General features: G+C 35.9%; 1 protein-coding gene across 3 annotated transcripts in view; it reads left to right on the top strand.

Annotated features, from left to right (window-relative positions):
* The window catches only part of ARHGAP42 (Rho GTPase activating protein 42), a 264527-nt gene that overhangs the window by 200720 nt on the left and 38787 nt on the right, over positions 1–25020 (top strand). For all 3 annotated transcript variants that reach the window (XM_036902815.2, XM_057490759.1, XM_036902817.2), the window contains 6 exons: positions 1446–1556; positions 10498–10602; positions 12577–12706; positions 20198–20298; positions 22003–22112; positions 24380–24458. In XM_036902815.2, coding sequence (XP_036758710.1) covers positions 1446–1556; positions 10498–10602; positions 12577–12706; positions 20198–20298; positions 22003–22112; positions 24380–24458 — 636 coding nt within the window. The remainder of the gene's footprint in view (positions 1–1445; positions 1557–10497; positions 10603–12576; positions 12707–20197; positions 20299–22002; positions 22113–24379; positions 24459–25020) is intronic.

Raw genomic sequence — 25020 nt, forward strand, 5'->3', positions numbered from 1 at the left:
AAATGAGGCTCCCCTTCCCTGCCAGTTGTTAAATATTTATTAGCATACAATCACCTATACCTTTTTAACACTCATTCTATAAACTATGTGTTCCTCTGAACAATAGTGAGAAGAAAATAAACATGATTTATGTTGAAATGCTGATTTTCTTTTGTTGGTATGTATGGGTATACACACACACACACACACACACACACACACACACACACACACACATACACACACACACACACACACACACACATAAACACTCTTTGTGAACTGAGAAGGCTGTAGTCCAAATGTCCTACCTGATTTATATGTTGTTCTTACATATTAGTTTAGAAACTTCAATTCTCAACTTTAAAACTCCCTAGTGAATTGTTAATACCACTTGGTTATTTTTACTTATATAAATTTATAGTAAGCATATACAATTATTTTTAAAGGTGTTTCAAATGAAGTTTTAAGATACTGTGATGTCCAAGCCAGCAAACCTATTTTTATCTTTTTTTTTTAAGGAAGTTTTTTTTATGTGGAATTATCATTTTAAAATGACTCCAAAGCAATTTTCTATTCCCAAACTGTTATTGGAGGACACTTAGTTCCACACAGCCTGTTCTTTTCATCTGCTTTTAGTAATCTGAGCTGGGAGAGCAGTGCGAGAAACTGGGCAAGAAGAGAAATCCATGGCTCTGCTAAACCAAAATCAGTTTTAAGGGCATCTGAGGATGACAGTGGGCATAGAAGAGAGGCAACGTCGAAAATAAATTATCTCAGTCACACTTCTCCCACACTTTATCAATAGACCCTCACTGCAGTTTTAAAGAAAAAAAAAATGTGCCGAGCATTGAAAGAGCATTACCACTGTAATTTATAATTTTTTGGTTCCACTACCACTATTCTCTTTCTAAGAGTTTACCTAGTTTACTGCTGCTTAATCCTCTCAGCTGATTCTCCCCCATTAAAATCCAGATTTGTGCACAGTGTTCAAGGTCTTTCCTGTGACGCCAGCCTTGTCCTTCCTGTCCGCTTATTCACTCTGCAGCCAAACTGTCAATCATTCATGTGACTGGAGTTTTTCATGGGAGTGGCCCCTTCTTATCTTTGTTCACTGCCAGTTGTTCATCTTAAGATTCAGTTCAAGCCACCGCCATTTTCTCCCAGAATTTTTTCCTATAAATAGATTTTCATATACATTTATATACATCTTTTATAATTTGTTTTAATGTAATGAATGATGTATGCATCCTCTGTGTGGTTTTTTTTCCTTCCCACTTCATACCCTATAAGTTCTTGGGGGCAAGGACTGTGTTTTTCCTGCTCCAAAGACCTAACTGCTATGTCAAAACTTTTTGTAAGACTTAATAAAGATTTCAGGGTGGAATAGGATTTGAGTCTTCCTCCACATAGAACCATCAGCAGCCATTCCTTGTATCATAATTTGCCTGTTTTTTGTTCTTCAGGCAGATACACAGATTGACCGAGAACATCAAAATTTCTATGAAGCATCACTAGAATACGTCTTTAAAATTCAAGAGGTTCAAGAGAAAAAGAAGTTTGAATTTGTTGAACCAGTAAGTTTTAGCTTCCCTATAAAATAGTAGGTCCAGCACATCCTACAGGAAAAAAAAAAACTTGCAATTTTTTTCTGTTACATTATGATTTTTAAAAATAAAAGGGGAGGGGAGAGTGGGGGAGGGTGAGTAGGTGGAGCCCAGGGCACCATGAAGGCCGGGAGGCCGTCCTGTGTGAGGATGTGGTGGTGGATTCGTGTCCACCTTCAGTTAATAACATCTCAGTATTGGGTTATTTTAACAAATGTACCACACTCCTGTAAGATGTTAATATGGGGGAGCTGTGTGTGGGTGGAGGTTGAGGGGACATAGAAAAACTCTATATTTTTTACTCAAGTTTTCCATAAACCCAAAATTGCTCTTCAAAATAGCCTACTAATTGAAAAAAAGATAAAAAAATAAAAGGATATCCATGGTATATATACATAAGTGAAGACATCTCACCACTGAAGTGACCCATTTATAAACCGTCAGGTGAAGGGAGAAAACAAGGCTGTGTTTCCCCTTTGTTCACTCCACTTCCTTGCAAGACTGAGACCTGTCTGACTTCTCTGGAAAAGAACAGGTGGCTGGTCTTCATTTTGCTTAGCATTTCATCCCCAAGTAATGCCCTAGTGTGTTACAGTGTTGCCTGAAGCTTTATCTGTGATGCATAAAGGTAAATTCTGTAAGTCAAGATCATCTTGCTACACAGCGGGATTCCCATGAGACGGAGGCAGCAGGAGACAAGGGCAGCAATAAGTAACGTGGGCAATCTGATAGGTAATTGAAGCTATACTTCTCTTCTGACATCAGTTTTTTTCTTTTTAATTTAAGTAAAAAATAAAAGTACCTTGTTCCTATTTTAGTGGAGAAGGGAAGGGAAGACACATTTTAAAGTATATTTGCCAAAGTTCATTTCCATAATGGAAACCAGTCAGTGATTTCCTAAAGATGATGGAAACCGGGAGAGAAGAGAGGCTAGGAAGAGTTTAAGTCCCTGACTGATTCCTGGTACCTCTGCGTCACTCTCTCCCTCAGTGGGAGCCACTTGATTCTCTCCAGTAAACTGGACACGAGACAGACTTAAGGAACTGGAGGCAATGGGATGAAAGTCTTAACTACAACTTCTCTTTGGCAAACAGCTAAATCCTTAAATCCCTCAGAATGAGTTGGTAACCTCTTATTTAGAAGCTGCTTTGAGCATCTGATTAAACTGTATATGACAGAGAGGACCTTTGAAGCTCAGGCTTCATGGACACCTAGTCAGCTTTAACACTCCCTAGTCTAACAAGATGACCAATAAATACCTAAAATTCCTACTTGCTTCTCATCAACTAAGTCCTGTTTACAATTCTACCATGGGTATTGCAGCCTCTGTACTTGTTGGCAAACTTCCTCCCCAGACCTGCCTCTTGGAGCTTTCTGAATTTTAGTCGTTGACACCAGACCTTTAGAGCAGCGCATTGACTCTGACGGCATTCCGTCGTACTTCTTCCTTGCCCTTCCACTCCCTTCAGACATTGTGCTTACCTGCTCGTGCTGCTCTGCCTCACACCCGGGATGGTCTTTTCACCTCTGTGAGACCTCTCTCTCCTGGAGAGGGACGTGTGGATGGCCTATTCCCTGTCTAAGCCTCTTGTATAGTGCATCCATCCTGGTTGGAAACAGGGAACTAGACCATTCTGTAAGATGGTATCAGATGTGTAAAGAGAGATTATAAAATTGTTCGCCCACAGGTGACAAAAGGAATGATAAGAATTTATGAATTCCTATCATAATACTTATAGAGAAGTGGAAACTGTTTATTTCTGAGAAGTCTTCTATAATGCATGCCTTTCTTGTGACACCACAATCAAAATCGATGTTAAATTTATCTTTCTTCCAAAATATTTTCTTGACTGCTGTACTTTTCCTATTAGGATGTCTGGCCAAACCAAGTACTGTCCGTTTAGTCTCGTTCACATTTCTATCCAGAAAGTCTCATCCATGGGGTTTTACTTAATTTCCATTTCACTAATGAGAACAATACAAATGGGAGCATGAAATGTGGGAAATGTTGCTCTTTAGGTTGTGCATTTACAAATTAATTTGGAGGAAATAGTTTTTAAAATTTGAAAAACAAAGCCCCCAGGAGCTATAAACATACAAACAATTGAGGACAGATTATTCGGCAGAAATCCAATTCCTGTGGCATTATTGTTTAATATTACAGAAATCTAGCAGTCTCTTCTAGTTCTAGCACAGATTTTTTTTAACAAGTAAGCATTAGAGTAAAGCAAAATGCCTTACGGATGGTACCTGTCTCATACAGATTATATCAAGTGGAAAATATAAATGTGGGATGGTTGGCATTAAATATCATAAAATGAGAATGTTGATATATTTGAGATAATTTTACATTGCTTCAATTAATGTCAAGATCCTTCTACTTGGGATAAAACTTCTACAGAATATTTAGATGGTATTAGTAGTAGAGTAAATACTCCTACAGTGTCATTATTCCAAGAAAAAGTTAAATCTAATACAAAGAAAAATAAGGAAGATTTATAATTTATTTTTATAAATAATCTATGTTGTTAAAAAGTATACAGAGAGCCAGATTTTTAAACTCAGTTCCCTGTTAGCTATGTAATTTTAATGGCCCTTTTTTTTTCCATTTGTCACATCTTATCTAGACAGAGATTATAGTTGACTGGTGCTCTCTAGACCTGTGCAATCCAGTGTGGTAGCAACTACGCATGCATGCCTATCAAGCACTTGAAGCGATAGTTGAGACTAAGATGGGCTGTAATTGTGAAATACACACTAGATTTCAAAGACTCAGCACAATAGCATGTAAAATATCTCACTAAACTCTTTTATATTGAATACATGTCAAATGATATTATTTTGTATATATCATGGTAAATAAACTAATTTCACATGGTATAAGTTTTGTTTTGTTTTAATGTGACTACTAGAAAATTTTAAATTTCACATTGGTTTGCATTTGTGGTTCACATTGTGTTTCTGCCGAACAATGCTAAATTTCATTCTTTCAGATTCATAGTAGGCCTATAATGGTGGGAAAGAGAACAGAGAGGGAAGCACATTGTCTTCTAACTCTTGATTGCAAGATCTCCATACTTCTCAAAGTTGGCCGAAGCTTATGAGAATTTTGAGGGATTGGGAGAAAAGTTGTGAGAAGTATGCTGGACATGAACAGCTTGTATAAGAGAGCTGAACTCGAGTGTATTGATAGCATATTATGTATATGAAAGTTTGTGGCTCAGAAAATCAAAAGAATCTTTTTTATGATTTAACTCCAGTATGGTTCACTCAACTGCAGTCAGTGTATGTTTTGATCGCCTCCTGTGAGCATATTTGGTTGAAACTGATGTTGTACAAGCAATTTTATCTGCTATGTGTTTTCTCAGTGTTCTGTCACAGGAGCCCCAGAACGGCTTTATTATTATGTAATTGTTATCTTTCCAGATGAGGAAGTTAAGTCACAAAAATATTTTGGTTGTCTGAGGTCACAAACCTAACAGGGAGAGCCAGGAATACAGAACTCATATCTGAAGTCCCCGTATATATAGCACCACTGACTGGCTAAATGGCTGCTTGGTTACAAAAATTAGTTCTCTTAACTGTGTGATCTGACCAAGTAAAATAGATGACCATAGAAAATTGTGCTGTAAAGCTATTTTAATTCCTTAAAGTTAGGAGAAGAAAATAAGAGGTTGACCTTTACTTTGGTAAAGGACATTGAATCAGTACACATACCTGTCCACTCATTCACTGCTTCCTTCATGCTTTTTCATTATCCTATTTGAAAAGTTGTCTCCCTAGGCCACAGTTGATTGACCACTTTCCATTTTGAGACAGAGATGTATAATGGCTGAGTGGCAACAAAATGGAATTTGGCTCCAGTTGTATCACTGTGCAGATTTGATACATTTTTCAACTTCTGTGAGGCTCAGGTTTTTAATCTCAGAATTGGGGGCAAAAACTGTATGCAGTTCCCAGGACTGTGGTCAGGTTCAACCGATGCAGGTGATGTGCAGAGCAAGTGCCCGCTGTGGTGTTAGCATCAGCAAGGTACAGCTAGTGTGAACTCTTATGTGGGCTGTTGTCACTAGACAGAAAAACAGCATTAATACATTGTTTATTAGTGTGTCTTCAGAGCCAGATACTTTTGCAAAAGCATGTTTTTAATTTTAACATGTTCCTAAATATACATCTAATTTCTGTAGGAGCATTTTCATATTACTCTTTTCAGACTTCATTTTAGTCTTTTTGCATTTTTCAAAAATTAAGGAAAGTGGAAATAAAACATTGTATAATATCAACTAAAACATACTCTTTTAATACTCTTCCCTTAGTCTGTTAAATTTAATTTTAAATTGTTTGCTGAATAAAATTTTACTTGGTTTGCTTAATATGCTTTAGCTCATTATATCGTGAAGTATCCTATAAAATACTTTTTTGGGTTCTCTAAAAAAGTTGGAATAATTTCAAGACTGCCCAAGAGCTACTCTCCAATTTTAAAAAGTCAGAAAGACCTGTGAGTTCCGAAAGTTAAACCTCTTTGTGTTCTTTTCAATATGATTGGTTACATTTAATATATGAAATTTAATTTAGGGTAAATTAAAGTGAGCCAATAAGACAGCACTATTTTTTTCAAAACTCTGTAGGGTCGGGCTAAAGGTTAAATTTCTATCCTGATGAGAACCAGAGGCAATCATTCTATGAAAATAAAAGGATAAAGCTCTCCTCGTGTATCTTAAAATCTGTATTGCTCCAGGATTTACTTTAGGTACTGTATTGAAAATCTATTATTTGCAATAGCAGTTAGTGAATAGAATTTTTGAAAAGTGAGAAAATCATATCCTATTTGTTTGGTTGGCTCATTCCCTTGTACTTCATTTTAGAAATCAGTCATGTAAAGGCCTGATTAAATGTAGCTTCTGCTGGACTTTAATCATCTTGATGGCTACTTTACCTTCTTTTCTGTTGAGTTGAAAAGATAAGCTGACTATTCTTTGTTGCTCCTGTTGCTTTACTACCAAAGTTTACCTCTGGCCTCTTCATCTGCATCCCATCCCTTTGGAATCCTAGAAAGTCACCTTCGGGAACTCCAGTGATTCTTCTGTATAGCCATGACCTCAGTAAGTTTTGCTTCCTCAAATGAATTGAATCTGCAAACATATCTGTCAGTCAGTCATTCGTTCTGCATCGTCTTCTCATCACTCTCTTAAAAGTTGTCGCCCCAGGCTGCAGCTGACTGGCCACTTTTCATCCTTGGCTCTTCCTTCAATTTTCTCATTTATTTGGTTATATTTTAATTATCTTTCATTTCCATTCAATAAACTACTCTAAACATCTATGCACTAGACTTTTTTTTTTTCTATTCAGTCATTTTAAGGCTATTCTCTAAGATATTTATAAGTTTCCTCCAAGTAAGGAATAACAGAACTACAGGTTTAATTCACAGATGGAGCACTTTTACAGGATGAAAATTGATATTTTGCCTTTGCCCTACTTTTCCATTCTTCTTAGAGGTTTCAGTGGCCAGATGTGGAAGGTCTATATAAGGTTTTGATTTCTTTTAGTTCATTATGGTGCTCTGTGTATATGAGAAGTGTTTGTTTTTATTTTCTTAAAATCAGTCTTTATTGGGATGTAATTCACATAACCATACAATTCACCCATTTTCAGTTAATTTTTGTGTTGGTGTGAAGTAGAAATCCAACTTCATTCTTTTGCGTGTGGCTATCCAGTGGTCCAGGAATCATTTGTTGAAGCAACTATTCTGTACACATTTTAGGGTCTTCGCCTTCTTAATGAAGATAAGTTAGCCATAGGTTTATTTCCAGACTCTTGTTCTCTTCCATTGACTTATGTGTCTATCCCTGTACCAGTTGACACTGCATTGATTACTATGACTCTCTATTAAACTTTGAAATCAAGAAATGTGAGTCTACTTTGTTAAGATTGTATTGAGGGTCTCTTGAAATTCCATGTGCACTTTGGCATCAGCTTGTCAATTATAAATAGTCAGCTGAGCTCTTTGATAGGGATTGCACTGAGTGTGCACATCATTTGGGAAATACTGCCGTCTTAGCAATATTGTCATCCAATCCATGAACATGAAATGTTTTCCTTTTATTTAAACCTTCTTTAATTTCTTTAAACAGTGTTTTATACTTACAAATTATGCATTTCGTGTTTTTAAAAATTTATTCCTAAGTATTTTATTATTTTTGAAGCCATTGTAAAGGGAATCATTTTTTATTTCATTTTCAGATTGTTCATTGCAAATATATAAAATATAGTTGATTTCTGTATGTTGGTCTTGTATCCTGCAACCTTGCTGAACTCGTTTATTAGTTCTAGTAGTTTCTTTTTCTTTTTTTTTCGTAGATTCCTTAAAAATTTTTTCAGTGATTAATTTCTTTGGAGATAAGAAATGACTCACATCATTATAAGAGCTATTACATCCCAGTTGAGCTCAGTTTGGGAAAGAGTCATCTGGAATTATGCATCAATTGCTTGGATTTCTTCATTTTACTCCCGTGCTAGCCTTAACCCCTTTCCTCACTTTGCTCTGCCACTCACAGTATCACTGGCAACCTGGACCCTTAAGACTTGAAACCTGATGATTAATGGGTTGGGAAATGATGAATAATTTGTTCCTTTGCTGAGTTGTAATGGGTTTTGCTAAATGATTGTCCATAAATGCAGTATCAATTTTTACATTTTGTCAGGTTACTAGAGTGACAAATAGTAATTTGATTTTAAACCCGTGGGGATAATAAAGTGCTATATAAGTTTTTCTTTATGATTAAAAGTGACTTAATATTAAGACCTAATCTGTCTATTTAGTAGTTTTCAGTTGTTATTATTTTAAAGGTCAGGCTTACTTTAAGGTGAGCTGGGACATAGTATTTTCCTTACCACTCCACCCACTCAGGCAGATTGAACAAAGGAAGTAATACATGGGAAATGCAATTCTTAAAGATATTCAGGCTGTCTTTTTAAGTTTCCTTAATTTAGAATCATGGAGTTTATTGGGGATAAAATGAATTAGTATATATTTAAAATGAAAAACCGATTAACCTTGCTACCATCTAGAGGCAGTTATGTCATGCATTCTTCATTAAACTTTTCCAAAAACTGTTTCCAAAGTAAATGTGGAATACAAGGAAAAAGTAGGTGGTTCTTTGTGTATGAATTTTCTGTATAATTACCTCCCAAAGAATTGTACCTTCCCTAGTGCATGCTCCACATGCTTCATGAGATTAAAATGTATTTGTCTGCTATTAAGTGAATCTGAATTCTGCTAGAAGATGCCAATGTGTTTGTTTACATAGATCAATCTTGGAGAATTCGGTGTTTTATAGGAAGACTTACTACATATATTCTTAAAGTATCTTCTTTATAAGTTTAATTCAGTGCTTTGTACTTAGAATAATAGTACAGTATCTTCCTTATGTAGTAACCACTTCATAAGACAGTTTAATTATGAACTAATTATAGATATTAAAACATGAAACAATTAACCTAACAAATTCATAAACTATTTGGATATTTAGAAGACTAGTATAGTCCATTTACTTGAGAGATTTTTTTCTCATTTTGTCTCTGAAAAACCTCTAACTGTACATAACCACATCCCAATTAAAGGTATTTTTTAAACCTATTTTAAGATACAGTTCATTTCAATTAGGCATAATGTACAATGTATATATTTAAAATTATTGGATAATTTAACAAAATATCTTGTAGCATCATTTTAGTAAAGGATAATCTATTGAATATTTGGTTTTGATACTAATTACCAGTTGATGTAAAGTGGACAGTATAAAATAATTCTAAAATTGGCAAACAATACATTTTGACATGTTATCAGGAACTGTTGAACAAAAAGATAAACCAGTGTTTGTTGAAAACCTTACCTCACACACCACTTGATACTTAGCTGAATCCCCCTGCTTCCCAGACTGGGGAAGTGATGGGATGTTAACACATATGAAAATTATTTCAAACTGTGTTTTTTCCTTAATTTAAAATAATAGCTTACAGACATCATGCTATTTGAATTAGAAAAAACATTAGCCACTTCCCAAAAATATTTTCTGATTTCATTGTAGGAAAAGGTTGTGGAGGAAATCAAACTGGTGGACAAGTTTCTGTAGTAAAATCCCAGTGAATTAAATGAAACATAATTAGTTTTTCAGGTATAACTTAGTCCATATAAACAACTGTGCTCTCCATGGAGAAGCACTCTTACTTTAGGAAAAAGCACGTAACAAATAAGTACATGTGAATTTGGAATTAGAAGGCTAGGATCATAGAAATTGTGGTTTTCTAAAGAATATTTTGTTCTTACATGAAAGATCTGTATTTAGCTTCAGGTTTCTGCTCAGCCGTTCCCTCTGATTTGAGTTCTTTCCCCTATTTGCTAAAATTGAAGCTATACCAAACTCAAATCAGTACTGCCACCTTGTGATACTTTTCTTAATTTCCTCTGTCCAAATTCTTATTCCTTCCCTTGGATATTTTTACCTCTCTAATTTACTGGTTTAGTTTACCTCGCATCTGCACATGTTTTTTCTCCCTGTTTAAATTATAAGTTCCTCTGGGATAGAATGTATGTCATTTTGGTCTTTATCTCCATTAATGTTCTCTTCTGGATATTTCTTCAGTGCATTTGAATAGTAGAGTAGTTAAGTGACAACTACCCATGTCACTGTTTATCAAAAAGGCATAAAAAATAGCTTTTGTAGTTTGTTTCAGACCCGCAATTCTAGGTCCTGCTTTGTCAAACAAAGGGGTTGAAAATATATCAACTTGAGGAATTAGAATGAGATATAATTTCCCCAATTTATTGATTTGATGATCATCTTTTTTGAAAGCACATTTTCATGGTTTCTCTTTTATCTCTTTATCTTCTTTTATCTCTTTGTTTTTGCAGCTTTTGTCATTCCTTCAGGGTTTATTTACTTTTTACCACGAGGGATATGAACTCGCCCAGGAATTTGCACCATATAAGCAACAGCTGCAGTTCAACTTGCAGAATGTAAGACTATACCTATTATCACCACTTCTCCTTAGTTGATCAGATGGTCACAGTGCAGCTATGTTATAATTGTGCCAAACTGTGGAGTCTTTCAAAAGCTTATCAAATAGAGTAAAACCTCACTAACTTAGAAAAGCTTTAAAATTTAATAAATTAATTTTTTTATTTAATTATTTTTATACATTTATTAATTTTTTTTTCCCACTTACTGTTTGAAAGTATACCAGGAAAGAGCTAGTCTTGTATTAGGTAAATTTATTCTAGCAAATTTCATAAAAAATAAATATTACTGAGGTGCAGACACTAGGAAAGTTAGAAACTTTGCCTTTATCCAGTGTTATTCTTGTTTTACTGGGTGACTTGAGCAAGTCTTATTTTCTAAGAGGGTGACATTTGCATATTTGCAAAATGAAGACACTGTGCTTTAGTGCTCTGTCACTTACCTCTCTGAAATTACATGTACCTATTTTCTAATAATAAGTTTGAATGTGGTTTTAGGCATTCATAATTAACTGCTTTAAATCTTAATTAAGAACTACAAATATCTATTTCTGTCAGGTTTTATTTTGTAAATTTGTCTCATCCTTTTAATATCTGATTGCATAGTTGTATGAATTCTAATTGACAGATGCTGAACACTGCTTACATGAAAAAAAACAAAAACTTAGCCAATCAATTTCTGCCTTGTCAAACCTTACAAATGAAGTCCTAGTTATTGAGGGTTTGTATAAATGAAGTGATTTCTGAATCCCTAACTGTGTAATATTCTATATCCAAAATAATTTTAAGCTTTCACTTAATTTTCTATAAGAAGCTTGTCTTTCACTGTTTATCTGGTTCTTGTCATTGTGGAGATGTTCAGTAGATAGAACTATGGAGTTGGAGTGTCCCATGAGAAATAGGTGATCATATTTATTTCACTTATGTTCTGAGTTGTACCTTTTTATTTAACCTAGATTTTCTAACAGGATCAAATTCATATGCAATTCATAACATTGTTTTTCAATATAGAATGCATTTTGGCTTTTTCAGCAAACATTAATAGGGAAAACTATAAATTCAAATATTGTGATTTATTTCCATATTAATTGCAGTTATATTAAACTTCCTGGATTCAAGAACAGGAAAGGGTAAGGAATTATTAAAAAAACTGATTCCTACATTTAGAAGAGAAAATTAGCAAAGGTGGCAATTAAGAAACTTTTCTTAACTTACTTGAGATTCAGTTCTTTTATTATGGGCCATAACAAAGTCTTAGAGTTAGGTGGTGATGATTTTAATTTTTCCAAATGTATATTGTTGAAATAATGTGGCCAGAATGCAAAAGAGATTTTCATGAAGAAAAGCCATATGCTTTCTATGTCTTACCTTAAATAAATTTGCTGTAATATGAGTAAACTATTTTTTACAATAGAAGAAGTGAGGACTTTGAAACCTATTCATTGTTACAAATGAATTTATACACTAACTGCTTGTTACTGATGTTAGGCTGTCTAGAAACCAAGTGAACCTTCTTCAAAAAAGTGTTTGGACTGAGGGTGATGAACTTTTTCTTGTTAAGTGCAACATATGTCAAAAGTGTGTGAATTGAATTTGTTTTTATCCCCCCAAAGAAAGACAAGATTCCTATGTACCTGCTTTTTTACCTTAGGTATTAGTGAATGTAAAACTCTATTTAATAAATATTACCTATTTTTAAATGCTGTAATTTGCCTTCTGAGTCATAAAATCAAAGTGGAAAATAGGAAGCAAGAACACACACACACACAAACATGCAGAAAGTTATTCAAAGATTCACTAAAGCAACTGAAAATCAGATCATAGAAGTCAACATAGAGAGTCATGGTTAAGGTTAACAGTGCTGAAAAAATCAAGGTTATCCTTTGCACTAGTTGCCATTTTGAAACTTTAAGCTGGAGGTTCCTCAAAACTGGTAGGAAGAAAAATGAATGAAATTATTTCTGTTTACTTAAGACAAGAAATAATTTTGAAAGTACTCGACAAGAGGTGGAGCGGTTGATGCAAAGGATGAAATCTGCCAACGAGGACTACAGACCGCCCAGCCAGTGGACGATGGAAGGCTATCTTTATGTCCAGGAGAAACGTGAGTCAAAACGACAAAACTTGATATCACTTAGGATTAACAATGTGATTCTATGAGATTTGATAGGTTAGTCTTTTTTCCTTCAAGTGTGGAGTCTGAAATCCCCTACAACTTTATCGTGTTTAGTCTGCTTTCCGACTACCACCGCCCAACCAGGAAGTTTTTCTGCATTTTGCCATTAGGATCTCTAAGTTGGTATATTATTGAATCTGGAACTTAACATCCTTTACTGACAAGGTAACATGAGTTCAGTTTAGAATGTAATTGTGATGTCTAATCTTAATTTCAACTTTCATGGAAAAATGAAAATCAAAGCTTTAAGCAGGATGAATCATCCTGGGGACTATAATAGTTTTCTCCTCCAGCAGCATTATTTCCTTTAATTCTGTGCTCCATCAGTTTTCAAGAGTAAAATGGCAATTATTTAACATCAGATTGACACTCTTTCTTCCTGAGGCGAGGAAGTAAGCATCAGACCCAGCAGAGCATTAGTATAATTGCCTCACATTAAGCAAGTTTTTCTCACAAAAATTAATAAAAGCCCCTCAAACTTGTATACCTAGGGTTCTTTCTGCATGATACTTGTCTTGAAAGTAGAACCAGTCTGACTAAATTAACTCAATTTTAAACAAGGTATGCCCTAAAGCACCATTCTCACTGTGTTTGTCGTAAAAGAACGGTTGTTTTTATTTCCAGCGTATCAAAGAGCAATGCCTTTGTAAAACACAAAACATGTGTTTGAATTTTGCAGTAATGTAAAATTGCCAGGAACGTTTTAAAATGCTCATTCTCATTTTCTGTACTTTTCTTCTATAGAGGAACTTGTAAACTGCATGGAGTAGTACTACTCTTAGGTCTCCATGTCAGTAGATAATAGATAAATGAAATTGTTTTGGTTAGTAAGATACTATAGTCAAAATGTTTGGGTTGGTGAAGCTGGAGATACTGAGTTGGCTTGAAAGTTTTTGACGTAATGCAGCATAACCACTAAAATACCAATATAGTTTATAATGAACATGGTGAGGTGAGGCTCTTTTGCAGGATAACATTATATAAGCAAAAACCAGTTTGCTCCAACAGACTCAGACGACACTTAGGACGACATGAATCAGATGGTAGAGGGCTGCTGGCTCAGGAGATTTGGGTTCAGAGATTTTTCTCATGACTATCTACCTTGACCACCTGGCTGTTTTCAGATGTGAAAAGTATAAATCTAATCACCTGCTGAGCTACCCTCTTATTAAAGCATATAATAGCTTCCACCATAATTTCATGAAAAAAAATTCATTGGTTCTATACAGGATCCATGGATTTAACTCATGGCACTAATGAAATTTTGAATGCTTATTTTGAATAACTATTTCAGACCTGACAACCTCAGGGTGAGGCCACACTGAGAGGAACTCATTTTGTATCAAAAGATTTTGCTGAGCAGAAAAAGTCCTTGATAGAGAGGCCTGTTCGAACGTGCACGTGATAGTGGTGTATTCCTCTTGCCAAAAGATTTTTTTATTCATTGTGGCTAATCATTTTTTTTCTTGAGTTCTTTTCCCAGTGTTACACAGTTGCTAAAATCCTGTGAGTATACAGTATTTTGTTCTAAACAAAGAGTTTTGGATTACTTAGTAAAATTCTTTTGTATGTAATCTTGAAATATATTCGGTAGCTGCTTGGTAATCCATCCATTGGATGCTGCCATGGTTTGCTTAGTCATCCCCCAGCTGTTGGACATTCGGGTCAAACCAGAAGCACAGGCCCTTTAATAATTTGGGGGTGACATGGTTGAACAAAATGCAGTGTTCCATGCACCCATCTGATATTGCTCTTTTGGTCTAAGGTATCTAATTCTCCTCTGGGTCAGTCTGAACTGATCATAAAGCCCTTTGTGCACTACCTTTCCTCTGAAATTTCCTATCTCTTGAAATGACACTACCCACCCTCCTAGGCTTCAAAACCTGAGGTTAATGCTTAACTCCAGTATGTCCTCATAAACTGGGGCCAAGTCTGTCCATTTTATCTCTTCGATAACCATTGAAACCCACACCTTCGCTGTCTCCACATTCTTGCAGTGGCCTCCCAGCTTCTCCCACTCAGCCTCTGGGCTTGCTAACCTCTCACCCATCCTCTTCAGAGCTTCCAGCTGATCCTTCTACAAGGTCTGCCTGGTGGTACCCCTCCTGTGATGGCCCCTCAGCAATGGAGCCTTTAAGGCGCTCAGAGTTGGTCTCTTCCCCTCTTCTTAGCATCTTTCCTTTTGATATTGCCTGCCTTCTCCTAAGACACTTTCATCACAGTTTTTTTCTGGATCTGCCTGTATTATTTTTGCAGCTTTAGTCAGATACAATTGGCATACAATAAATTGCACATATTCACAATGTACTGTCTGATAAGTTTTGCCTTATGGATGCACCTGTGAACCATCACTATAGTCAGCATAATGAACGTATTGATATTCATCACCTTCAAAAGTGCTGTCATTCCCAGTATAACTCTTCCCTCCTTTCTTTTCCCATTCATCGTACTCCCCTCTCCCCTTCTTGCATAGAGATTTAATAAGAAAAATGAATGGATTTACTTGCATTTGGAATTATTATTATTATTATTATTATTATTATTATTATTATTATTATTATTTTGGTATCATTAATCTACAATTACATAAGGAACATTATGTTTACTAGACTCCCCCCATCACCAAGTCCCCTCCACAAACCCCTTCACAGTCACTGTCCATCAGGATAATAAGATGCTGTAGAATCACTATTTGTCTTCTCTGTGTTGCAAAGCCCTCCCCATGCCCCCCACACACTATACATGCTAATTGTAATCTCCCCTTTTTCCCCTTCCCCCCTTATCTCTCCCTTCCCACCCATCCTCCCCAGTCCCTTTCCCTTTGGTAACTGTTAGTCCATTCTTGGGTTCTGTGATTCTGCTGCTGTTCTGCTCCTTCAGTTTTATTTTTTTGTTCTTATACTCCACATATGAGTGAAATCATTTGGTATTTGTCTTTCTCCGCCTGGCTTATTTCACTGAGCATAATACCCTCTAGCTCCATCCATGTTGTTGCAAATGGTAGGATCTGTTTTCTTTATGGCTGAGTAATAGTCCATTGTATATATGTACCACATCTTCTTTATCCATTCATCTACTGATGGACACTTAGGTTGCTTCCATTTCTTGGCTATTGTAAATAGTGCTGCAATAAACATAGGGGTGCATCTGTCTTTTTCAAACTGGAGTGCTGCATTCTTAGGGTAAATCCCTAGAAGTGGAATTCCTGGGTCAAATGGTAAGTCTATTTTGAGCATTTTGAGGAACCTCTATACTGCTTTCCACAATGGTTGAACTAATTTACATTCCCACCAGCAGTGTGGGAGGGTTCCCCTTTCTCCACATGTTTGCCAACATTTGTTGTTGTTTGTCTTTTGGATGGTGGTGATCCTTATTGGTGTGAGGTGATATCTCATTGTGGTTTTAATTTGCATTTCTCTGATGATTAGTGATGCAGAGCATCTTTTCAGGTGTCTGTTGGCCATCTGAATTTCTTTTTGGAGAACTGTCTGTTCAACTCCTCTGCCCATGTTTTAATTGGATTATTTGCTTTTTGTTTGTTGAGGTGTGTGAGCTCTTTAAATATTTTGGATGTCAACCCTTTATCGGATCTGTCATTTATGAATATATTCTGCCATACTGTAGGACGCGTTTTTGTTCTATTGGTGGTGTCCTTTGCTGTACAGAAGCTTTTCAGCTTGATATAGTCCTACTTGTTCATTTTTGCTATTGTTTCCCTTGCCTGGGGAGATATGTTCATAAAGAAGTCACTCATGTTTATGTCCAAGAGATTTTTGCCTATGTTTTTTGTAAGAGTTTTATGGTTTCATGACTTACATTCAGGTCTTTGATCCATTTCAAATTTACTTTTGTGTATGGGGTTAGACAATGATCCAGTTTCATTCTCTTACATGTAGCTGTCTAGTTTTGCCAACACCAGCTGTTGAAGAGGCTGTCATTCCCCCATTGTATATCCATGGCTCTTTTATATTAATTGACCAAATATGTTTGGGTTAATATCTGGACTCTCTATTCTGTTCCACTGGTGTGTGGCTCTGTTTTTGTGCCAGTACCAAATTGTCTGGATTACTGTGGCTTTGTAGTAGAGGTTGAAGTTGGGAAGCGAGATCCCCCCCCCACCACTTTATTCTTCCTTCTCAGGATTGCTTTGGCTATTCGGGAGCTTTGGTGGTTCCATATGAATTTTAGAACTATTTGTTCCAGTTCGTTGAAGAGTGCTGTTGGTATTTTGATAGGGATTGCATTGAATCTGTAGATTTCTTAGGGCAGGATGGCCATTTTGACAATATTAATTCTTCCTAGCCAGGAGCATGGATGAGTTTCCATTTGTTAGTGTCCTCTTTAATTTCTCTTAAGAGTGTCTTGTAGTTTTCTAGAATTATTTTTTATATGAGAGACCCTTTCCACTTGGAATCTTTGAAAAGCATCTATAATAAGACAATCTGACCAGTTTCCCTAAGACATTGGCTGTGCTGTTGCTGTCACTGAATGGATAAGTTCTGTTGGGAATAGAAAATGAGGCTGAGAATATGACTTCAGAATATTTATTCTGTAGTGGAAGGCACAAGAACTCATGCAGATTAGCAGCTAGTGATATCAAATAGTGAATATCAGAGCTGTAAAATGAGTGATAAATGGAGATGGATGGGGTGGTAGCAGATCATTGCAGTGTAGACAGAGAGCTCCACTTGTTCTGGATATGTGGTTTTGATGTTACCCAGTTCTTGGCATACATTAAATTGCCTTCTAATAGACTTCAGTTTACCCAGGAAGAGGCTGAGTTCTTGAGCCAGGCAGAATTATATTGAAATTCCATCCCTGCTAGCTATTAACTGGGTTATTCTAAGCAGACAACTTTCTGAACTCAGTCTCATTTATAAAAATATATATATATTTATACCTGTCTCGTAATAATGTTGCAAGACTTAGAGGTGACAGGTGTAAAAGGTCTCTAGGTTTGGTAGTGGTGTGCAGTCATGCTCCTGGGTTTGCTTTGTGCCCCTACTATTCTGTGCAGTTTATGTTTATCTCATTTAATTCTTTTAAAAGAACTCTTGAGAAGTACTGTTCCTCTAAAAAGAACAACTCTAATCACATGCCTTCTTGACAAAGAAAGTAGTATTATCTGCAGTTCTCAGACAAATTTTCTTATGTGTAAAATGCTCATTATAATGTCTGACTTTAAAAGTTCTTAGGTAAAATGCTCGCACTTAGTAGGTTCTTAGTAAATGTTAATTTTCTCCCATTCTGCAAACATCAATTGGCAACCTTAGATAATTACTGGGTAAGATAATTAAAGCTGTTTTATTTTGCCAGTTTAGAGCTATAATAAATTTGTACTTTCCCAGATCTTTTTAGGGAACTTAAGAATTGCTTATCTAAGAACATCTGTCCTGGCTTAGTGCCAGGCAACTTTAAAGAAAGCATGTTAATGCAGCAAACTTGACCATAAGTGCATGAGGTATTGAACTTAACATGGAGGTGGGAAAAAACAGCTTAGGTCCGAAATGTCATCAGGTAATTGCAGCAGCTTTATTTGAAAAGGACAGCTATTTATCCTATTTAAAAAGGATAGCTAATATTGCTTCACAAATTGCTCCCTAAGTAGTAAAGTCATTATAAGGATTTCCATCCAGCCACTTTCCACTAATCAGATCTATGCCTGTAAGTATTTTATACATATGTAACAGAATTATCAACAAATATTGTTAAGAATTACAATGTAAAATGGTCCCAAAACAGAATGAAGTTAATTGCAATAATCCTTTGTGATTGCAAAGTATGTAACTGTACTCCCTGATTTTAAAATCTGGAGTGGCATAAGTATTAAAGCTAAATATGACACTAAAGGCACTATTATTATAGGGGAAAAAAGTTCAAATCGCTCATGAAACAGTTTCCTTGAGGTACATTTTTGCATTTCAATTTCTTGCTTTTGAATATATTGTTATGAAACCAAGCCAGTAATAACACTGTACTTAGGCACAATGCTAGAAAGTTCTAGGTGTTAAGCAGGATGGGACCCTAGATGGAGAAGATAATAGAGAAAACAAGTTCCATTTTTAACCCAGTGAGCTCCCTGTGTCATTAGGATACAGGATAATTGGCTTCCTGGTGGGAAAACTGAAGGTCTTCCACCGTGGTCATGGAAAAATTGAACTCATGATGCATCCCTGCACTCTGGTGAAGCAGCAGCATCTAATGCCTTAAAGAGAATACAGGACGGTGGTGTGCTGTGCTGTGCTGTGCTGTGGGAAAGGGTTGCCCAGTATTTATGGTGAAAAGGAAGAAAGTGAGCATTATACACACACATCTTTCTTTTAATTTTCATTTTAAGGATCCATTTGAATTCACTTTTTTCAGATTAGTGGTAAGAGGAAATAACTCCAAGGTCAATAAAACCCTAGAGAAACATGAGTGATTCATTCCTTCATTGATTTTTCAAGTATTTATTGAGCAACAGCTATATGTCTGGCCCTGTTCTAAGGATTAAGAATACACTAGTCATCAGAACATCATATGGTCTTGCTCTTGTAGCACCTTAGAGTCTAGTGGCAGAGACAGACAATAAATAGGATAAATTAGTAAAATGTATCATATTTTAGACAGTAGTAACTGCTATGGGAAAAGTAATGTAAAGAAGAGAGGAAATATCAAGGTGACGGTGTAGAGATGTTAGATACCTCTGCAAGAAGGACCATAGTATGAAGGTGACATTTATGAACAGACCTAAAGGACAGTGCAAGTTGTGCAGATACCTTAAGGAAGAATAGTCCAGGCTTGGGGAACAGCAAGTGCAAATGCCCTGGGGACAAATGCATTCACTGCATTCAAGGATCAGCAAAGGGGCCAGTGCAGCTGGAGTGCATGAGGAAGAAAGTAGTCAGATGTGAGGTGAGACTGAATAATGAGGAGCCAGATCATATGGGGCCTTGTGGATAGGATAGGCTCTTCAATTTTCATCTGGAGTGATGTGGAAAACCACTGGCCAGTTTTGAACAAAAGGGAAAAATGATCTGGCTGAATTTTTAGCAGGGAATTTCTAGCAGTTTCAAGAATAGAGGACATGGATAGAAGTAAGGAGACCAGTTGTAGTAATTCAAGTTATTGCTTATTCTTCCTACCTCTATTGAATATAACGTTACCACTTTTATAGATGAGGTAAGTAAAGTTCACATCTAAAGTAGCTCTTGAGTTTACACAGTCAGAGTCAGAGCTGCAAGTAAAGCCAAGTCATTTGATTCCAAGACATGCTCCCCTATACTGCTATCCCTCCCTCCTAGCCTGTCTCACTCCCAGTAAACGTCCAATGAGTACAGGCTGTGGAAATCCTGCAGTGTGCATGATAGCATTGAATGCTGTACAAACTTAGATACAAATCATTATTAACAATCTGTAACATTTGTTTCCCTACATTAGGACCACTTGGTTTTACATGGACTAAACATTATTGTACTTACGATAAGGGAAGTAAAACATTTACAATGAGTGTTTCAGAAATGAAATCCAGTGGGAAAATGGTGAGTTGTTTTTGTTTTTAAACTGAACTTGTTATTTAAGTAATGGAAGTAAAACAAAAAGTCACGTGTGCTTGTTTTTTAATAAACATATACACAATTCTTAAAAACAAAGAAGTCAAAAAGGCTTTCTCTCACTATAGCGACCTTGATGATTTTAAAAAGAGAGGGGCCAGGATTTTTCTTTACCTTGGACATGGAATGTTTACAGGCAGTTGAGTTAAATACTGGAATCCTTCGGTAGGCTTCTGAGGGTCACCTCACATCCCTGGCAGCCGAGTTGTCTATGCTTTTGTTGGCCAGCAGCCCAGTGGGGACTGTCAGTGGCTGGACCAAGCTCAAGGATTCTGCCTTTTTACCCCAGATGGCCTCTGTGGGAAGCTGCCTTTGCCCCTGCCTGCTGCTTCCTCTTCTGCACTGTACACTGTTTACTGAAATGCAGGTCAGTGACGTGTTGCAAAAGAAATCAGTCAATGCTCGTTTACTCCAAAAGTTAAATTGGTCACTGGGTGTCTCACATGACTAGTAAACAGTGTAGAACAAAGTGTACTTTACCTGAGGAAATGCTCCAGAATGCAGCACGTTTACTGTGTGTAGTGTATAATCTTTCTGTGAGTTAAGATATGAATATTGCAAATGACTAAGCTTGTGAATTAGGTAATTGGTACCGTCTAAGGATTCTAGAGCTGGCAGTTATCCCAAAGATTGTTTAGTCCATCCTTATTTTAACTGATTAAAAAATCAAGATGGTAGAAATGACTCACTCAGCTAATCTGTGGTAGTGGTTGTGGCAGCAGTGAATGGTGAGCTACCTGAGACACATACTCAAATATATCAGCCGACACACTTATGTTCAATATGACATAAAAGAACATACTAGAGAAAAAGGAACCTTAGATTGCTGCCATCGTGAGAAGTTATTAAGTGAGATAATCACACGTGGTTTGTACTCTGAGGGTTTCATAAGCAAAGGTACTGCCTGCAAGTCAGTTTATGTGACAGCCAGTGAGCTAATAAAATAGAACCAAGCTGAAGTTCTCCTAGTAAATCTGAGATTTGCAACGGAAGACAATAGAATTAACCAGACATTAGGTAAACGTTCCCTTTAAATTGACTGACATCTCAGGTATAGAAGATAGTTCTTAAGAATTGAGCTTATGTTGGATCTTGTCCAAAGAGTTTCAGTTTCAGTAGCAGAGTAGCAGTTGGATACCAGCAAAGCAGTCATATGGTATGTATGATAGTAGTAGTGTAATCCCTTAGCAATCTAGGACATTTTAATTCAAGAGCAACAGTGTTGTATATCCTGATAAGCATTCTGTATATCTAACTGTGACATTACAGTAACTCTAATTTCACACTTTTTCTAAGTCTGAAGCCCTAAGGAATGTACATTACAGTGTAATTTAATATTGTAAGTAAATGTGTAAGTGTTGAAGAATCCTAGATAAGCATGTTGCAGAATTATTTGAATAAGTGTGTGTATGTGTGATTACTTTATTAGTAAACAGTTTATATTATAATTGAGCAGGTGACATTATGCAAAAAGCTTTTGCATTCATAGGATAGGATGTGATTATGACCTTTATACATAACCTTATGTATAACCTGTTCTCTAACATTTTAGTACAAAAACTTGAGGTGGTGTATTTAATATTTTTCCATTCCCCTTGTCATCGTGTCACTGTGCTCCCCTTCTTGTTTCAGAATGGCCTTGTTACTAGCTCACCAGAAATGTTTAAATTAAAATCTTGTATCCGAAGAAAGACAGATTCAATTGACAAACGATTCTGCTTTGACATAGAAGTAGTTGAAAGGTTTGAGCTTTTCTTTATATTTTTTAATAAGCTGAATTATTTGTTTCTATGTTTAGGTATATATATGAAACCGCATACATGTGCTTGTGTTTTAGTTTCTTTAAAAGCAGTATGCATACGTGTTCATTCTTTCACATATTTGTTCAACAAAGATATATTGTATGGTGCTTTCAAAAAATTCAAACACAGAATGCTGTGTAAAAACATTACCTAGGGAAGGATCTGGAAAATCAGCATAAAAGACGGCATGGGGGGAAGTGCATGCTGTGCGGACTTGAGCATCATCCATGGCTCCTGGTCAGCCTCTCTGTAGGCTTGGGAAGTCTGGTAACCTTGCGTCCAGTGAATAATAAGACACAGCTGGGGATGCCATAAGCCTCCTTCCCCCAGCAAAATTCAGCACCTCCCCTGTGTTCTGGACATTCTTAGCAATGGGATATTGGGAGAGACATAATGGGAAGATTTCGCTCTACTCCTTTCTTCTATCACTACAAATAGAATAGAAACAGAATAAGAACAGTTATGCTTCTTGGTCTCTGTTCTGTTCCAGGATCTGTTTCCCTGCTCCTGCATATGACCACACTTTTCTGAATACTGTAGCTTTGTGCTGATGTACTAATATACTATAACATACTATAACATACAATATATATGCTCATTTAGTATATACATATGTAGTTCACATATGCTATGGCTTGTAACTATCTAGTAGAGTAAGGCCCCCATTCTTAGGCTTCTTTGAAATTGTGTTACCTACTTTGGCTCTGTGTTCTTATTGGATATGCTTACTAAATTCCCCTTCCTCTCCTGTGGGATTTTTGACTGAGATAGTATTAAAGTTTTCCTTAGATGGAGAGTTGAACTCCCTTTGAAGATTTTACATACCTTTCTTTTTCTTTTATTCTGGGGCACCCTCTTTTTATTGCAATTTTGAATAGAATTCATTTGTAGAAACTTCTCTTTTTTCTAAATGGTTGACACTACTTTATAGAAAAATTATTGTTTATATATAGATACATATATATAGAAATCTATGTCCAGCATAGATATAGAGCTCTTTATTGATTTTAATAGTTGTGTTGTAGAATTTCTGGATTTTCTGTGTAAACAAATATCAGTATGTTAGCAATTTTTCTTTATTTCTGCACTTTCTAGTTATATAATGTTGGGACACACTGTTAAACTCTGTTTTACTTGCTTCATCTGTAAAATAAGGATAGTAAGTAACTGTCTCACAGGACTGCTGTGAGGATTAAATGAGATAATAAGGGAAACATACAACCATCCCTGGCACATAATACACAGCCAACAAATACTGATTGTTGTTATTTTATTATTGGTGGTGTTACCCTGGCTTAAATTCTCCAAGATCAAATTATATTGATCCTTATATACAGTTTTCCTTTTCTGTCACTCAAATGATCTGTTTTCCTGTTTAAAGAAGAGATATAGGTCTTTATCACAATTTTGGTTCATTTCAGGTTTTTAATTGTACAATATTTAAATGAAATTTCCTTCTCAGTATACCTCTCCATAGGGCCTTCTAATCTCCTGATGAAATTTATTTTCTGGACAGTATACACATTTAACTAGGTTAAATTTACTGTTACTGGGTCTCATCTTTTCCTCCTGTTGGTTTTCTTGCTCTTTCTCTCCTGAAGTATGTCCTCAAGTCACTATTTCAAAATGGGTACTCGGGATAGGAGTTATTTTTGAATGAATTAATTTTAATAGTGTGATTATAGTATAAATAAACACATTGGTTTTAGTATGCTCTTAATAATTAATTATTTTATTGTATGAAGCTTTCCATATCGCTATATACTCATTGTAGTTACTTTTAGTGAATAGATGTACCACGTTGGGATCATAATTGTGATCTTCCTCATAGTGTGGGATGTGTGGCTGGTTTTGAACACGGGTGAATGTAACTTTGTCACCTTTTTTGGTCATTTCAGGGGCTATAGTTTGAAACTTGCCTCCTTCAGACTGTCTTGTACCTAAAACAGTGATTTTGCTACCTCTGATTTTTCGAATTAAAACTCTGTGTGTGTGTCTGTGTGTGTTGTGTCCACAGTGACTTTTCTGAAAGGTACCTGTTGGTCAATCTTTTCACTTTCTGTTTTTCTTTCCTTTTTTCCTTTTTTCTCTTCCCTACTTTTTCTTCAGATTTTACCTTTATAGTTGACTAAGAATTTATAAAAATAATAAATGTGTAAAGACATAACAGGAATAAATTGAATATATAAAATGTTTGTTTTTCATAGGCATGGGATCATCACGTTACAAGCCTTCTCAGAAGCTAATCGTAAACTCTGGCTAGAAGCCATGGATGGGAAGGAACCAGTAAGAATATGACACGTCCTATAACTTAGGTTTTATTGCTCTAATTACAAAGTACATCTGAAAATATTATATGTCTGTACTGTATTTGAAAATATTAAAGTACAAATTAGAGGATTAGACAGTGTTAATATTTTCCTAGTATTGTCTCAGTGGCACATAGTGGCAACTTTCTAATTTGTTTCTCAGGGGGACTTCCAAGACTAAGTTAAAACCCTAAAATTACTTTAAAAGAAATTACTTATAACTATGACTTTGGTTGCACTGATTGGATGGTTTTATTCAGTTACTAATTATTGAGTGCTTACTCTTTGCAAACTTGTGCTAGGCTTTATGATCAGCACAATAAACAAGTTCCAGAAGGACTCACCCTGTAGTCTATACCATTGTTTTTAAAAGTTGCATTTGATAAAACTGCCTTGACCTGTTAACATTTTCCCCTCTATCCATGTCGCTATTTTTCTAACACTTATTTTGATGTTGGCATGATAATTTACTTAAAATTATTAAGAAAGCTTATGTAAAAAAGGGAATAAATCATTGATCACGGTTTTCTTTAGGAAGA

The sequence above is a fragment of the Manis pentadactyla genome, chromosome 13 (genome assembly GCF_030020395.1).
Source record: "Manis pentadactyla isolate mManPen7 chromosome 13, mManPen7.hap1, whole genome shotgun sequence".
NCBI lineage: Eukaryota > Metazoa > Chordata > Mammalia > Pholidota > Manidae > Manis > Manis pentadactyla.